The sequence below is a fragment of the Cherax quadricarinatus genome, chromosome 79 (assembly GCF_038502225.1).
Source record: "Cherax quadricarinatus isolate ZL_2023a chromosome 79, ASM3850222v1, whole genome shotgun sequence".
NCBI classification, from domain to species: domain Eukaryota; kingdom Metazoa; phylum Arthropoda; class Malacostraca; order Decapoda; family Parastacidae; genus Cherax; species Cherax quadricarinatus.
In genome coordinates this window covers 18,044,556-18,062,078 of record NC_091370.1, presented here as the reverse complement: position 1 = coordinate 18,062,078, position 17,523 = coordinate 18,044,556, and the positions used below count along the sequence as shown (strand labels likewise).

General features: G+C 46.0%; 1 protein-coding gene across 9 annotated transcripts in view; it reads right to left on the bottom strand.

Annotated features, from left to right (window-relative positions):
• nolo (no long nerve cord) overlaps positions 1–17,523 on the bottom strand; it is a 485,538-nt gene that overhangs the window by 75,711 nt on the left and 392,304 nt on the right. For all 9 annotated transcript variants that reach the window (XM_070101993.1, XM_070101995.1, XM_070101994.1 and 6 more), the window contains exons 6-11: positions 15,390–15,534; positions 15,160–15,289; positions 7,015–7,213; positions 5,025–5,205; positions 4,708–4,822; positions 128–319 (exon numbers count right to left, since the gene is read on the bottom strand). In XM_070101993.1, the coding sequence (XP_069958094.1) occupies positions 128–319; positions 4,708–4,822; positions 5,025–5,205; positions 7,015–7,213; positions 15,160–15,289; positions 15,390–15,534 (962 nt within the window). The remainder of the gene's footprint in view (positions 1–127; positions 320–4,707; positions 4,823–5,024; positions 5,206–7,014; positions 7,214–15,159; positions 15,290–15,389; positions 15,535–17,523) is intronic.

Below are 17,523 nucleotides of genomic sequence, written 5' to 3'. Positions count from 1 at the left end.
CATGTTACATAACTCACACACAGGATAGTGACCCTTATGACGACGTTTTGGTCTGACTAATGAAGGTCATTCTGTGTGTGGGTTATTTGTGTATCGTTCCAGTCGGTATTGGGTGTGTATTGTTGACCTGGTCATGGCGTGTGAGCAAGGAGGCAGGACACATCTCTGAGAGTGTGGAGGCTTGGCTCCTGGACACTGGTCGTCAGGAAGGACTGCCACTGTACGAGAGAACTCCAGGAAGATCTTACAAGTAACACTTCTGCTCCTTGATCCTTCACCACACGTCACACTGCAACTGCTCCAGTTACCCTTCATGTACCTGCGAGGGGAAACTTCAGTAAGTTATTTTGGATTTTAATTACATAATGTGAATGTACAGAATAGGATTCGAACCTTGGTCCTGGTATATATATCTGATCAAATTCTCCAGTGGAAATAAGTCACTTAGATTTCTTGGGAGTTATTCGAGAATATCCACAGTGGCCTGATCAAGGAATGGGCAGTGGGGGGCGCTGACCCTGAAACATTCTCCAGGTAACTAGAGAGATATTATCCTATAAGACACTTGTAATTTCCAGGAACTGCGTAAAACTGTATATAAAATGTCCTCAGGACCAGGGTTCTTGTTTCCAGTCCATTCTATACATTGACAGTTGTTTATTGTGGCTTATATTGGGTTTACTGTGCACATAACACCTGCGTGTACTCAAGACTAGTGTACAAATTTAAGATTTATTTCAAAGTCACATTTATAAAAAATATAGATTTTGCTAAATTTTTGAGTCGAGATATACGGTGTCAATGTTTTGTGTACTGTTTTAAACATCCTGATTTTTCTATTCCAGTGAGTTGTTCTGATGCTGGTATACCTGGAGTATACCTTGGGGGTTCCGGGGGTCAACGCCCCCGCGTTCTACGTTTCCGACATTGAGGTCCTTGATTCGATCCCCAGTACGGATGGAAATACTGGGACGTGTTTCCTTAAGATACCTGCTGTCCAAATTCACCTAGCAGTAAGTACCTGCTAGGTCGACCGGTGTGGGTGGCATCCTGGGGACAAAATTAACCCAAGTTGTGGGAAATTCTCTGCATAAGAAGGGGCTTTCTATATGGTACTGTCACCTATGTCAGCTATGGTCTATATAAGTTGTATCACGTACTTGTAGAAATAAAGATTATTATACTCGCAGCCCGGCCTAGCACCAGGCTTGTCACTTTGCTTTCCTCTTCAACTAGAACGCCCAACAGAGCTTTCTTAGAAATTTAATATAAAGGTTAGGTTAGGTAAGGTTTGTTAGTCTTACCAAACTGCATCGGACAAGATTTTGAGGTGGAGAGGGGGAGGACCCACGTTGGGGGGATAGGAGGGGGTTAGAAGGGAGGTCTGGCGCCAGCAGGCCGCAGGAAATACCGCAACTGTGCCGCCGGAGGGATGGTAACCATGGCGACCATCTCCCTGGCTCTGGCTGGCGTCAGCAGCATCCAGTGCCCCCCCCCCCCCACCATCCCTTGTATCATCCTGGCATCTCACCATCTTACATCCTCCATCCTACCGTCTTTTCCCTTCATCCTACCCCTCCATCCTACCATCTTTTCCCTCAATCCTACCATCTCCCCTTTATCCTACCATCTTCCCTCCAGCTTCATGACATCACAGACGATGCTACTGCAATAGGATGGTACCATGTACACCTATAACCCTTCCCCAGGATGCTACGTGGTCAACACGTTGTAACCCAACCCAACTATAAACAGTCTCCATACACATTTTTGGGGGAACACAAGTTGGTTAGGTTGTGGGTACACTTGATCAGGTCCTCAGGTTGTGAAGGGATCAGGTCCTGAGGTTGTAAAGGAATCAGATCCTGAGGTTGTGAAGGCATCAGGTCCTGAGGTTGTGAAGACATCAGGTCCTGAGGTTGTGAAGACATCAGGTCCTGAGGTTGTGAAGGCATCAGGTCCTGAGGTTGTGAAGGCATCAGGTCCTGAGGTTGTGAAGGCATCAGGTCCTGAGGTTGTGAATGCATCAGGGTTTAGCGCTTCTTAAAGACGACAATCTTAAGTTTCCAGCACTAAAGTTCACATCACTGGAACTTAGACGTTGAAAGCAAGTTCCCGTAAGAAAGGAGAACTTTGAGGTCAAAACAAGTTTGGTCGAGAAGTTTGTAATTTTTTTCAAGGTCCATCATGAGAGAGAGAGAGAGAGAGAGAGAGAGAGAGAGAGAGAGAGAGAGAGAGAGAGAGAGAGAGAGAGAGAGAGAGAGAGAGAGGAGAGAGGGAGAGAGTGAGAGAGAGAGAGAGAGAGAGAGAGAGAGAGAGAGAGAGAGAGAGAGAGAGAGAGATAGATAGATAGATAGATTCATCTCCGCCTCGCTCGCGGTGGATCTGAATGAGGAGAGAGATATATAACAATGGTTATAAATGACCATAATTTTTAAAGGGGTGGACCGGTAAGCCAGCGGAAGGCCTCGGTCAGATGACCAAAAGCTCCAAAGGCGGGTCATCATCTGACTAAGACCCGCGTCAGGAAACATTTGTCCTGTTTCCTGACGAACCTTACCTAACCTAACCTAACGAGGAGAGAAGAGAACGGAAAAAAAAGTGTAAACAAGAAGCGAACAGCAATATAAGAGAGAAACCAACGATAATATGGACAAAATTAGAGAGCAACCCAAGTTAGAGACAGAGACAGTAGAGTAAGAGAGAGAGTGTGTGTGGATCCTAGGGCACGGAAGGATCAGAGGGAAGGATCGCTTAAAAGAGAGGATCAGGGAGCAGTAGGTCTCAAGAGAGGTCAGGACACTACTGATAACACAACACTATTGTATGGGATTACTATCTCGTTACTGTGAGGGAGAGATATAGAAGGGGGTCTTGTTACTGTGAGGGAGAGATATAGAAGGTGGGTCTTGTTACTGTGAAGGAGAGATATAGAAGGTGGGTCTTGTTACTGTGAAGGAGAGATATAGAAGGTGGGTCTTGTTACTGTGAGGGAGAGATATAGAAGGTGGGTCTTGTTACTGTGAGGGAGAGATATAGAAGGTGGGTCTTGTTACTGTGAGGGAGAGATATAGAAGGTGGGTCTTGTTACTGTGAGGGAGAGATATAGAAGGTGGGTCTTGTTACTGTGAGGGAGAGATATAGAAGGTGGGTCTTGTTACTGTGAGGGAGAGATATAGAAGGGGGTCTTGTTACTGTGAGGGAGAGATATAGAAGGTGGGTCTTGTTACTGTGAAGGAGAGATATAGAAGGGGGTCTTGTTACTGTGAGGGAGAGATATAGAAGGGGGGTCTTGTTACTGTGAGGGAGAGATATAGAAGGGGGGTCTTGTTACTGTGAAGGAGAGATATAGAAGGAGGGTCTTGTTACTGTGAGGGAGAGATATAGAAGGTGGGTCTTGTTACTGTGAAGGAGAGATATAGAAGGTGGGTCTTGTTACTGTGAAGGAGAGATATAGAAGGAGGGTGTTGTTACTGTGAAGGAGAGATATAGAAGGAGGGTCTTGTTACTGTGAGGGAGAGATAGAAGGGGGGTCTTGTTACTGTGAAGGAGAGATATAGAAGGAGGGTCTTGTTACTGTGAGGGAGAGATAGAAGGTGGGTCTTGTTACTGTGAAGGAGAGATATAGAAGGAGGGTCTTGTTACTGTGAGGGAGAGATAGAAGGTGGGTCTTGTTACTGTGAAGGAGAGATATAGAAGGAGGGTCTTGTTACTGTGAGGGAGAGATATAGAAGGTGGGTCTTGTTACTGTGAAGGAGAGATATAGAAGGAGGGTGTTGTTACTGTGAAGGAGAGATAGAAGGGGGTATTGTTACCGTAAGGGAGAGATATAGAAGGTGGGTCTTGTTACTGTGAAGGAGAGATATAGGAGGAGGGTGTTGTTACTGTGAGGGAGAGATAGAAGGGGGGTCTTGTTACTGTGAAGGAGAGATATAGAAGGGGGTCTTGTTACTGTACGGGAGAGATATAGAAGGAGGGTGTTGTTACTGTGAAGGAGAGATAGAAGGGGGGTCTTGTTACTGTGAAGGAGAGATATAGAAGGGGGTCTTGTTACTGTGAGGGAGAGATATAGAAGGGGGTCTTGTTATTGTAAGGGAGAGATATAGAATGGGTATTCTTACTGTAAGGGAGAGATATAGAAGGGGGTCTTGTTACTGTACGGGAGAGATATAGAAGGAGGGTGTTGTTACTGTGAAGGAGAGATAGAAGGGGGGTCTTGTTACTGTGAAGGAGAGATAGAAGGGGGGTCTTGTTACTGTGAAGGAGAGATATAGAAGGGGGTCTTGTTATTGTAAGGGAGAGATATAGAAGAGGGGTATTACTGTAAGGAAGAGATATAGAAGGGGGGTCTTGTTACTGTACGGGAGAGATATAGAAGGTGGGTCTTGTACTGTAAGGGAGAGATATAGAAGGGGGGTCTTGTTACTGTATTGTGAGGGTTAAAAACTTCGTTTTTCAGGTTATCTGTGAAGATGGTGATGCACCAGCTGGGAGATCTACACACTTGTCCTGAAGATGATTGTGATGCACCAGGTGGTGTCACCATAGCACCATGTGTGTGTGTGTGTACATACATACATACATATATATATATATATATATATATATATATATATATATATATATATATATATATATATATATATATATATATATATATGTTCTGACGGTACTTGTTGGTCCACAATAAATGCCTGGGGTACTCACGTGGGTTCTGACGGCACTTGCTGGTCCACAATGAGTGCCTGGGGTCTAGGAATGAGGGGAGGTGCCAGACCTTCCTCGCTGGCCAGGGCATCCTGTTCTTCACTCCACCAGGGTGCTGCAACAAGAACGTCACACAAATATCAACATTTAACTTCAGAACTTTATGATAGCTGTTCTTTGAAGGGTTCTAATGGAACCCTGAAACCTGTAAATGTGACCCACTGAACCCAGGATTCTACAGGTCCCTCTCATGAAACCAGATGTTGATGAATGACGGTAGACTAATGAATGAAAGTAGACACAGAGTATAGACTCACGTGTATAAGGCTGGTGTCTGGGATGGGCGAGGGTGGTGGGCGGTGGGCAGGTGACACCGGTACGACACGGGCGTGTGTGGGCTGGTCTCAGACCCTGGTGACACAGGCGTGAGGACCTGCCCTGTGCATCCCTGCACAGCACCACTCTGGTCTGAACACCTTCACCACACGTTGCTGAGCACTGTAATGATAATCAACACATCATGAGGCCTGGTTAAAGACCGAGCCGCGGGGGCGTTGACCCCCCAAAATCCTCTCCAGGTATACTCCAGGTATCTTCATCCAAGGAACTGGAGCTACTGCCTGTAATCCATACGGCTTTAGCGCTCTGCATAATATTTACACCACACATTGCCCTTAGACAGGACATCTCCACTGCCTCCAACCGTCTCCTCGCTGCTGCATTTACCACCCAAGCTTCACATCCATATAAGAGTGTTGGTACTACTATACTTTCATACATTCCCTTCTTTGCCTCCATAGATAACGTTTTTTGACTCCACATATACCTCAACGCACCACTCACCTTTTTTCCCTCATCAATTCTATGATTAACCTCATCCTTCATAAATCCATCCGCTGACACGTCAACTCCCAAGTATCTGAAAACATTCACTTCTTCCATATTCCTCCTCCCCAATTTGATATCCAATTTTTCTTTATCTAAATCATTTGATACCCTCATTACCTTACTCTTTTCTATGTTCACTTTCAACTTTCTACCTTTACACACATTCCCAAACTCATCCACTAACCTTTGCAATTTTTCTTTAGAATCTCCCATAAGCACAGTATCATCAGCAAAAAGTAACTGTGTCAATTCCCATTTTGTATTTGATTCCCCATAATTTAATCCCACCCCTCTCCCGAACACCCTAGCATTTACTTCTTTTACAACCCCATCTATAAATATATTAAACAACCATGGTGACATTACTCATCCCTGTCTAAGACCTACTTTTACTGGGAAGTATTCTCCCTCTCTTCTACACACCCTAACCTGAGCCTCACTATCCTCATAAAAACTCTTTACAGCATTTAGTAACTTACCACCTATTCCATATACTTGCAACATCTGCCACATTGCTTCCCTATCCACTATCATATGCCTTTTCTAAATCCATTAATGCAATAAAAATTTCCCTACCTTTGAATACTGCTCACATACATGCTTCAATATAAACACTTGATCTACACATCCCCTACCCACTAAAACCTCCTTGCTCATCCGCAATCCTACATTCTGTCTTACCTCTAATTCTTTCAATAATAACCCTACCGTACACTTCCTGGTAAATATATATATATATATATATATATATATATATATATATATATATATATATATATATATATATATATATATATATATATATATATATGTCGTGCCGAATAGGCAGAACTTGCGATCTTGGCTTAAATAGCAACGTTCATTTTGCCATATAGGACAAGCGAAAATTTGTGTATGCAATAATTTCGCCAAAATCACTCTGAACCTAACGAAAAAAATGTATTTCACTGTGTTTGTTTAGTATTAAATTATTGTAAACAAATCTAAAATATATTTAGTTGGGTTAGGCTAAAATAAATTGTTCTTGCTATAATAAGGTTAGGTAAGTTTTCTAAGATTCTTTTGGTGCAAAATTATAAATTTTTACATCAGCATTAATGAAAACAATATATTTTTAAACGTATAAGAGAAAATTTCAGAAAGGACTTAATTTTAAATGAGTTCTTGCTAATTGACCAGTTTTACATATTCGGCACGACATATATATATATATATATATATATATATATATATATATATATATATATATATATATATATATATATATATATATATATATATATATATACAGGTGAATATACACAGAATTTAAGATGTATCTCCCGGTATTTATAAGTATTCTTGACTTGTGGTGTACAGGTGTTGTGTGTTAATTAACCAAGTAACCAGCTTAGCTGGGACCTGGGAACTACAGCTTACCTGGGACCAAATACCGTCGTACCAGCGGGGACATTCGTAAGTGTTACAAGGCTGACGGTGTGGTGGTCGTGGCAAGACACAGTAATGGTCAGCAACACGGACACTGCTGATGTTCCGTGGCTCCTCGCAGTACACTTCACGTAGCTGGTACCCGCTACCACACGACACTGAACACGACCCCCACTCTCCTGTCTGCCAGCTGTGGGCCAAACATCCAGGTAGATGTTAGCTGAGAGTTTAATAGCAGGAAAGGTAGATACAGATATATACCATCAGTTTATTCCCCTGTCAAAGAAAATCCCGTTCCCCTGTTAAAGTCAATTTGGCTAAATCTATCATTAATCACTGGTCAATCCTACAATAGCGTCCAGCTTGGCTCCTACACCATCTTGCTACACACAAATCAAATTCATTGATAATCTAGGGATTAGGGAGATTACGTACACTGTGAGTCAAGTACTCCAGTAAAGGTTCATCAGCTACGACAACTTTAAAAGTTTCCTTCCAGCAGAGCTGCAGCTACTGTCACTTGGAACTTTCCATCTTCCAGCAGAGCTGCAGCTACTGTCACTTGGAACTTTCCATCTTCCAGCAGAGCTGCAGCTACTGTCACTTGGAACTTTCCATCTTCCAGCAGAGCTGCAGCTACTGTCACTTGGAACTTTCCATCTTCCAGCAGAGCTGCAGCTACTGTCACTTGGAACTTTCCATCTTCCAGCAGAGCTGCAGCTACTGTCACTTGGAACTTTCCATCTTCCAGCAGAGCTGCAGCTACTGTCACTTGGAACTTTCCATCTTCCAGCAGAGCTGCAGCTACTGTCACTTGGAACTTTCCATCTTCCAGCAGAGCTGCAGCTACTGTCACTTGGAACTTTCCATCTTCCAGCAGAGCTGCAGCTACTGTCACTTGGAACTTTCCATCTTCCAGCAGAGCTGCAGCTACTGTCACTTGGAACTTTCCATCTTCCAGCAGAGCTGCTGCAGCTACTGTCACTTGGAACTTTCCATCTTCCAGCAGAGCTGCAGCTACTGTCACTTGGAACTTTCCATCTTCCAGCAGAGCTGCAGCTACTGTCACTTGGAACTTTCCATCTTCCAGCAGAGCTGCAGCTACTGTCACTTGGAACTTTCCATCTTCCAGCAGAGCTGCAGCTACTGTCACTTGGAACTTTCCATCTTCCAGCAGAGCTGCAGCTACTGTCACTTGGAACTTTCCATCTTCCAGCAGAGCTGCAGCTACTGTCACTTGGAACTTTCCATCTTCCAGCAGAGCTGCAGCTACTGTCACTTGGAACTTTCCATCTTCCAGCAGAGCTGCAGCTACTGTCACTTGGAACTTTCCATCTTCCAGCAGAGCTGCAGCTACTGTCACTTGGAACTTTCCATCTTCCAGCAGAGCTGCAGCTACTGTCACTTGGAACTTTCCATCTTCCAGCAGAGCTGCAGCTACTGTCACTTGGAACTTTCCATCTTCCAGCAGAGCTGCAGCTACTGTCACTTGGAACTTTCCATCTTCCAGCAGAGCTGCAGCTACTGTCACTTGGAACTTTCCATCTTCCAGCAGAGCTGCAGCTACTGTCACTTGGAACTTTCCATCTTCCAGCAGAGCTGCAGCTACTGTCACTTGGAACTTTCCATCTTCCAGCAGAGCTGCAGCTACTGTCACTTGGAACTTTCCATCTTCCAGCAGAGCTGCAGCTACTGTCACTTGGAACTTTCCATCTTCCAGCAGAGCTGCAGCTACTGTCACTTGGAACTTTCCATCTTCCAGCAGAGCTGCAGCTACTGTCACTTGGAACTTTCCATCTTCCAGCAGAGCTGCAGCTACTGTCACTTGGAACTTTCCATCTTCCAGCAGAGCTGCAGCTACTGTCACTTGGAACTTTCCATCTTCCAGCAGAGCTGCAGCTACTGTCACTTGGAACTTTCCATCTTCCAGCAGAGCTGCAGCTACTGTCACTTGGAACTTTCCATCTTCCAGCAGAGCTGCAGCTACTGTCACTTGGAACTTTCCATCTTCCAGCAGAGCTGCAGCTACTGTCACTTGGAACTTTCCATCTTCCAGCAGAGCTGCAGCTACTGTCACTTGGAACTTTCCATCTTCCAGCAGAGCTGCAGCTACTGTCACTTGGAACTTTCCATCTTCCAGCAGAGCTGCAGCTACTGTCACTTGGAACTTTCCATCTTCCAGCAGAGCTGCAGCTACTGTCACTTGGAACTTTCCATCTTCCAGCAGAGCTGCAGCTACTGTCACTTGGAACTTTCCATCTTCCAGCAGAGCTGCAGCTACTGTCACTTGGAACTTTCCATCTTCCAGCAGAGCTGCAGCTACTGTCACTTGGAACTTTCCATCTTCCAGCAGAGCTGCAGCTACTGTCACTTGGAACTTTCCATCTTCCAGCAGAGCTGCAGCTACTGTCACTTGGAACTTTCCATCTTCCAGCAGAGCTGCAGCTACTGTCACTTGGAACTTTCCATCTTCCAGCAGAGCTGCAGCTACTGTCACTTGGAACTTTCCATCTTCCAGCAGAGCTGCAGCTACTGTCACTTGGAACTTTCCATCTTCCAGCAGAGCTGCAGCTACTGTCACTTGGAACTTTCCATCTTCCAGCAGAGCTGCAGCTACTGTCACTTGGAACTTTCCATCTTCCAGCAGAGCTGCAGCTACTGTCACTTGGAACTTTCCATCTTCCAGCAGAGCTGCAGCTACTGTCACTTGGAACTTTCCATCTTCCAGCAGAGCTGCAGCTACTGTCACTTGGAACTTTCCATCTTCCAGCAGAGCTGCAGCTACTGTCACTTGGAACTTTCCATCTTCCAGCAGAGCTGCAGCTACTGTCACTTGGAACTTTCCATCTTCCAGCAGAGCTGCAGCTACTGTCACTTGGAACTTTCCATCTTCCAGCAGAGCTGCAGCTACTGTCACTTGGAACTTTCCATCTTCCAGCAGAGCTGCAGCTACTGTCACTTGGAACTTTCCATCTTCCAGCAGAGCTGCAGCTACTGTCACTTGGAACTTTCCATCTTCCAGCAGAGCTGCAGCTACTGTCACTTGGAACTTTCCATCTTCCAGCAGAGCTGCAGCTACTGTCACTTGGAACTTTCCATCTTCCAGCAGAGCTGCAGCTACTGTCACTTGGAACTTTCCATCTTCCAGCAGAGCTGCAGCTACTGTCACTTGGAACTTTCCATCTTCCAGCAGAGCTGCAGCTACTGTCACTTGGAACTTTCCATCTTCCAGCAGAGCTGCAGCTACTGTCACTTGGAACTTTCCATCTTCCAGCAGAGCTGCAGCTACTGTCACTTGGAACTTTCCATCTTCCAGCAGAGCTGCAGCTACTGTCACTTGGAACTTTCCATCTTCCAGCAGAGCTGCAGCTACTGTCACTTGGAACTTTCCATCTTCCAGCAGAGCTGCAGCTACTGTCACTTGGAACTTTCCATCTTCCAGCAGAGCTGCAGCTACTGTCACTTGGAACTTTCCATCTTCCAGCAGAGCTGCAGCTACTGTCACTTGGAACTTTCCATCTTCCAGCAGAGCTGCAGCTACTGTCACTTGGAACTTTCCATCTTCCAGCAGAGCTGCAGCTACTGTCACTTGGAACTTTCCATCTTCCAGCAGAGCTGCAGCTACTGTCACTTGGAACTTTCCATCTTCCAGCAGAGCTGCAGCTACTGTCACTTGGAACTTTCCATCTTCCAGCAGAGCTGCAGCTACTGTCACTTGGAACTTTCCATCTTCCAGCAGAGCTGCAGCTACTGTCACTTGGAACTTTCCATCTTCCAGCAGAGCTGCAGCTACTGTCACTTGGAACTTTCCATCTTCCAGCAGAGCTGCAGCTACTGTCACTTGGAACTTTCCATCTTCCAGCAGAGCTGCAGCTACTGTCACTTGGAACTTTCCATCTTCCAGCAGAGCTGCAGCTACTGTCACTTGGAACTTTCCATCTTCCAGCAGAGCTGCAGCTACTGTCACTTGGAACTTTCCATCTTCCAGCAGAGCTGCAGCTACTGTCACTTGGAACTTTCCATCTTCCAGCAGAGCTGCAGCTACTGTCACTTGGAACTTTCCATCTTCCAGCAGAGCTGCAGCTACTGTCACTTGGAACTTTCCATCTTCCAGCAGAGCTGCAGCTACTGTCACTTGGAACTTTCCATCTTCCAGCAGAGCTGCAGCTACTGTCACTTGGAACTTTCCATCTTCCAGCAGAGCTGCAGCTACTGTCACTTGGAACTTTCCATCTTCCAGCAGAGCTGCAGCTACTGTCACTTGGAACTTTCCATCTTCCAGCAGAGCTGCAGCTACTGTCACTTGGAACTTTCCATCTTCCAGCAGAGCTGCAGCTACTGTCACTTGGAACTTTCCATCTTCCAGCAGAGCTGCAGCTACTGTCACTTGGAACTTTCCATCTTCCAGCAGAGCTGCAGCTACTGTCACTTGGAACTTTCCATCTTCCAGCAGAGCTGCAGCTACTGTCACTTGGAACTTTCCATCTTCCAGCAGAGCTGCAGCTACTGTCACTTGGAACTTTCCATCTTCCAGCAGAGCTGCAGCTACTGTCACTTGGAACTTTCCATCTTCCAGCAGAGCTGCAGCTACTGTCACTTGGAACTTTCCATCTTCCAGCAGAGCTGCAGCTACTGTCACTTGGAACTTTCCATCTTCCAGCAGAGCTGCAGCTACTGTCACTTGGAACTTTCCATCTTCCAGCAGAGCTGCAGCTACTGTCACTTGGAACTTTCCATCTTCCAGCAGAGCTGCAGCTACTGTCACTTGGAACTTTCCATCTTCCAGCAGAGCTGCAGCTACTGTCACTTGGAACTTTCCATCTTCCAGCAGAGCTGCAGCTACTGTCACTTGGAACTTTCCATCTTCCAGCAGAGCTGCAGCTACTGTCACTTGGAACTTTCCATCTTCCAGCAGAGCTGCAGCTACTGTCACTTGGAACTTTCCATCTTCCAGCAGAGCTGCAGCTACTGTCACTTGGAACTTTCCATCTTCCAGCAGAGCTGCAGCTACTGTCACTTGGAACTTTCCATCTTCCAGCAGAGCTGCAGCTACTGTCACTTGGAACTTTCCATCTTCCAGCAGAGCTGCAGCTACTGTCACTTGGAACTTTCCATCTTCCAGCAGAGCTGCAGCTACTGTCACTTGGAACTTTCCATCTTCCAGCAGAGCTGCAGCTACTGTCACTTGGAACTTTCCATCTTCCAGCAGAGCTGCAGCTACTGTCACTTGGAACTTTCCATCTTCCAGCAGAGCTGCAGCTACTGTCACTTGGAACTTTCCATCTTCCAGCAGAGCTGCAGCTACTGTCACTTGGAACTTTCCATCTTCCAGCAGAGCTGCAGCTACTGTCACTTGGAACTTTCCATCTTCCAGCAGAGCTGCAGCTACTGTCACTTGGAACTTTCCATCTTCCAGCAGAGCTGCAGCTACTGTCACTTGGAACTTTCCATCTTCCAGCAGAGCTGCAGCTACTGTCACTTGGAACTTTCCATCTTCCAGCAGAGCTGCAGCTACTGTCACTTGGAACTTTCCATCTTCCAGCAGAGCTGCAGCTACTGTCACTTGGAACTTTCCATCTTCCAGCAGAGCTGCAGCTACTGTCACTTGGAACTTTCCATCTTCCAGCAGAGCTGCAGCTACTGTCACTTGGAACTTTCCATCTTCCAGCAGAGCTGCAGCTACTGTCACTTGGAACTTTCCATCTTCCAGCAGAGCTGCAGCTACTGTCACTTGGAACTTTCCATCTTCCAGCAGAGCTGCAGCTACTGTCACTTGGAACTTTCCATCTTCCAGCAGAGCTGCAGCTACTGTCACTTGGAACTTTCCATCTTCCAGCAGAGCTGCAGCTACTGTCACTTGGAACTTTCCATCTTCCAGCAGAGCTGCAGCTACTGTCACTTGGAACTTTCCATCTTCCAGCAGAGCTGCAGCTACTGTCACTTGGAACTTTCCATCTTCCAGCAGAGCTGCAGCTACTGTCACTTGGAACTTTCCATCTTCCAGCAGAGCTGCAGCTACTGTCACTTGGAACTTTCCATCTTCCAGCAGAGCTGCAGCTACTGTCACTTGGAACTTTCCATCTTCCAGCAGAGCTGCAGCTACTGTCACTTGGAACTTTCCATCTTCCAGCAGAGCTGCAGCTACTGTCACTTGGAACTTTCCATCTTCCAGCAGAGCTGCAGCTACTGTCACTTGGAACTTTCCATCTTCCAGCAGAGCTGCAGCTACTGTCACTTGGAACTTTCCATCTTCCAGCAGAGCTGCAGCTACTGCTGCAGCTACTGTCACTTGGAACTTTCCATCTTCCAGCAGAGCTGCAGCTACTGTCACTTGCAACTTTCCATCTTCCAGCAGAGCTGCAGCTACTGTCACTTGCAACTTTCCATCTTCCAGCAGAGCTGCAGCTACTGTCACTTGGAACTTTCCATCTTCCAGCAGAGCTGCAGCTACTGTCACTTGCAACTTTCCATCTTCCAGCAGAGCTGCAGTTACTATCACCTGGGGACTACCATCTCTCAGGCTAGCCTATCCCGTCTCCAAGCTCTGTACTTCCCCCTTTGGGGTTCAGCGCTCCCCACCACGAGGTGGAGGTGTGGGGATCAGAGATGGTGGGGTGAGGAAGTAGGGGGTATCCGCTACTCTCAACCAGGAAATTACCTCAACCCCTCACTCTCCAGCAGTTTTTCTTCCCCTCCTCCCCTCAGCATTTAGACAGGCGGACATTCCCCTCTCCCCTAACTTCCCCTCTAATGCCCATCACACCTACACCTTCCCCTACCCCCCACTCACCTCACACTCGCCTTTATATTCCACAGAAAATCTCTCTCTCTCTCTCTCTTTGCAAAGGTTGTTCCTGTAATCGTATTTGCTTGAATCTCCTCCTCTTTTCTGCAACACTACAAGCTCCTGATGTGTTGATTGCAACACGACTGGCCTAGAGCTATCATTCAACTCACCCCGGTGATTCTTTTGCAACTTGTTTCACTTCTTCGCGATCTTTACACACACACACACACACACACACACGTATTTCACAATATAATTGTCTTCTTTTTGTATGAAGTTGGTAGAGTGAGTCATGGTTGTGGCAAGAGTTATACTGCAGTCACATTGACTTCCTGGTTCATTACTGTCTTAATACTAAGAGAAAACAGTGTAAGGTGTCCAGTAATATGCTTCCCCACATCCCATCTTACTTCCTACAACATAACAATGGTTATCCTGCGTCTCTAATAAGCAGGAAGTAATATTTGGCTGGGTCCCTTGACACTGACTTTCAGGGCAAGAAACATGCAGACTCCGCTCCTGAGTTCGCTATTTATGATATACCCAACTATAACAAACAAGTTTCTGGCACTATTTCCCAGGAATTTCTCGATTTTGAAACCACTGGCAGCAACACTGATCTACATCAGAGAAATTATTTTCCCACAAATCGTAATTGTGTTACAGGCCATCATTCCACTGCTACATAACTATAGGCTTTCTGCAAGCACAATCACATGTCACCCATCTCTGTACAAAGGCTGTATCATGTGGAAATATATCTTTGAGGTATCTGGTGTGTGGAACAGCGCCCGTCGCGTCATTACAAACTGGACACAGACAACTCACACAGGAAGGAGGTCGACCATGCCCCTGAGAACACTGCCAGTTATGCACCATATATTATTACACTGTTTAATTGAAAAGTCAACAGCACACACTATCCAACTTTCCCCCAAGACTCTCTAGTTTTAACGTCCTTCCTTTCCTCTCCGACTTTTTAACATAAACTAAGCTACTGCATTATGATGCTAAGTTTACACTATCACAGAGCCTCATCCTCCCTTATCAATGTTTGACGGAGTGAATATCTACGCCTAAACTCTGACAGTATACAAGTCTCTATACTGTTGCTTCAACTTCATATTGTTCCAGAATATGGAGGAGCAGAACTCTTCTCCAGGCTGAGGGACTGACCACCGTCTTCAAAGGTGATGGACTGATTATATCGTCTTTATATTTCTACTACTGCTTATTTTTCTGTATATGACTGAAGGCGCCTCCCCTCACCCCTCACAACATCCCTTCCTACAACGTAAGCAAACACCTTGTGTAGTTACCTCGTGGGAGAGACGTCAAAGGTGACTTACCTCGTGGGACAGGCGTGATCATTACAGTTGAGGATGACGGTAATAGGTCTGTCAGCAGGCTGACAGTGTTCGTCATCTACTCGTCTTCCCGTCTCTGTCTCAACACACACTGCTGACAGCATTTGGTATCCTGTACATACATAAGGTCAATCACTGTTGGCACTGTTTTAATACTGACAACAACAGCATCACTGCCAGCACTTAATAAATAATAATAATGATATAGTTACCTCCACCACAGGTGGCAGAACAGGCACTGTTGGCACGTGTCTCCCAGCTGTGTGAGGGTTGCTGACAGCTGGCACCATCACCACCACACACACCACACTGGTCTACCTTCTTCTCAGATCCAAGCTTGTGGTCACAACCAACTCTCTGTAAATACAACCAAACTCACTGTAAATACAACCAAACTCACTGTAAATACAACCAAACTCACTGTAAATACAACCCAAACTCACTGTAAATACAACCAGTCACTGTAAACAGTAACTAAACCACCAAATTCACTGTAAACACAACCAAATTCACTGTAAAGACATAGTCACTGTGGCGGTACATTGTTCCTGTGTCAGTGGAAGTTGCTTATAATAAACTAGCTAAAAATAGCTCTCTCTCTCTCTCTGTCTCTGTCTCTCTCTCTCTCTCTCTCTCTATTTTCACTGCAAAAAAAGGGGTGATGGAACAAAGGCTCTTAGCTTAGTCGTCACCATAAGCGCTAAACCCCTAAGGGTCATAACAGCACCGCATCTTGACTCGGTATCCCGTCTTTCTCCTTCACCTCCTGCGTGACCCCTTGCGGTTTTAGCGCTCAGCATCGATTATAACGGCAATTTTCCTTCACCGGACACCCACCCAAGATGTGCCTTCACTCATACATGTCGCTCAATGTTTCCCTCTACAGAAAAATATCTCGCTTCCTCTCGTGGTGTCGAACCGGGAAAAATGACTCAGCTTTTTTGGATTATTATTATTATAATCAAGGGGGAAGCGCTAAACCCGGAGGATTATACAGCGCCTGGGGGGGGGATGTGGAAGGCATTCAGGCTTAATTCGGGGAACTGGAGCACAGATCCAATTCCCTAAATCAAGAGCCCCTCACCAACATCAAGGAACCTTCCTTGAGGGGCAGCTTTTTTGGAAAAAATTATTATTTTTAATTGGATTTATACATTTTTTCCCTAAGAAAGCGAACGATACAAATGGCCCTCGTCACCTGACCATTAATAATAATAATAATAATCATAATAATAATGTTTTTAGAACTACTGGACAAACTTTAATTACTCCGTAAAACATTTGTGGATTTTACTAAAAGCTGAACTAAGCTGTGTATCTGGGACCTGCCTGAAGAAGGTATTTATGCTCCTGGAGGAGTGCCAAGGTTCCTGAAGGAGTGGCAAGGCTCCTGAAGGAGTGCCAAGACTCCTGAAGGAGTGGCAAGGCTCCTGAAGGAGTGCCAAGGCTCCTGAAGGAGTGGCAAGGCTCCTGAAGGAGTGCCAAGGCTCCTGAAGGAGTGGCAAGGCTCCTGAAGGAGTGGCAAGGCTCCTGAAGGAGTGGCAAGGCTCCTGAAGGAGTGCCAAGACTCCTGAAGGAGTGGCAAGGCTCCTGAAGGAGTGCCAAGGCTCCTGAAGGAGTGCCAAGGCTCCTGAAGGAGTGCCAAGGCTCCTGAAGGAGTGCCAAGGCTCCTGAAGGAGTGCCAAGGCTCCTGAAGGAGTGGCAAGGCTCCTGAAGGAGTGGCAAGGCTCCTGAAGGAGTGGCAAGGCTCCTGAAGGAGTGCCAAGGTTCCTTCCTGTAGTACCAAGGCTCCTGAAGTAGCTACCAGGACTCGTGAAGAAGGTACCAAGGCTCCTGAAGGAATGTCAAGGCTCCTGAAGTAGCTACCAAGGCTCCTGAAGGACGTACCCTAGTAACAAGAGATACCGAGAAAACAGTTACCTGCCAGCCAGTAATATTGTCAAGTCGACGCCTCAACCTCACAAGACGATGCTCCATTTGTATACAAACTGACCCATTTCCAGGCTTTTAAAATACTCCTACTGCACAATACCACAGACTACCCTCCCAGTCTACCCTCCAAGACTTCCCCTAAGATATTACTGTCCAGCTTATATATACACTTGCTTGTTTATATGTGAATGTAGCACATAATTTTCATAATAATATATATGCATGTACGTGTACGTGAGTGTCCGTGAGTATGGACATGCCCTGGTCGTCCAACATAACAACTGTCACATTCTCTACACGGAATGTTGCATAACAGGTAAAGTAGGCGATTGAATATGCAACTTCTAGACAGCATTAGCAAAGTGAAGAGTTTAGTACACTGAGTGAAACAGGACTTGATACAGCTCTAAACCG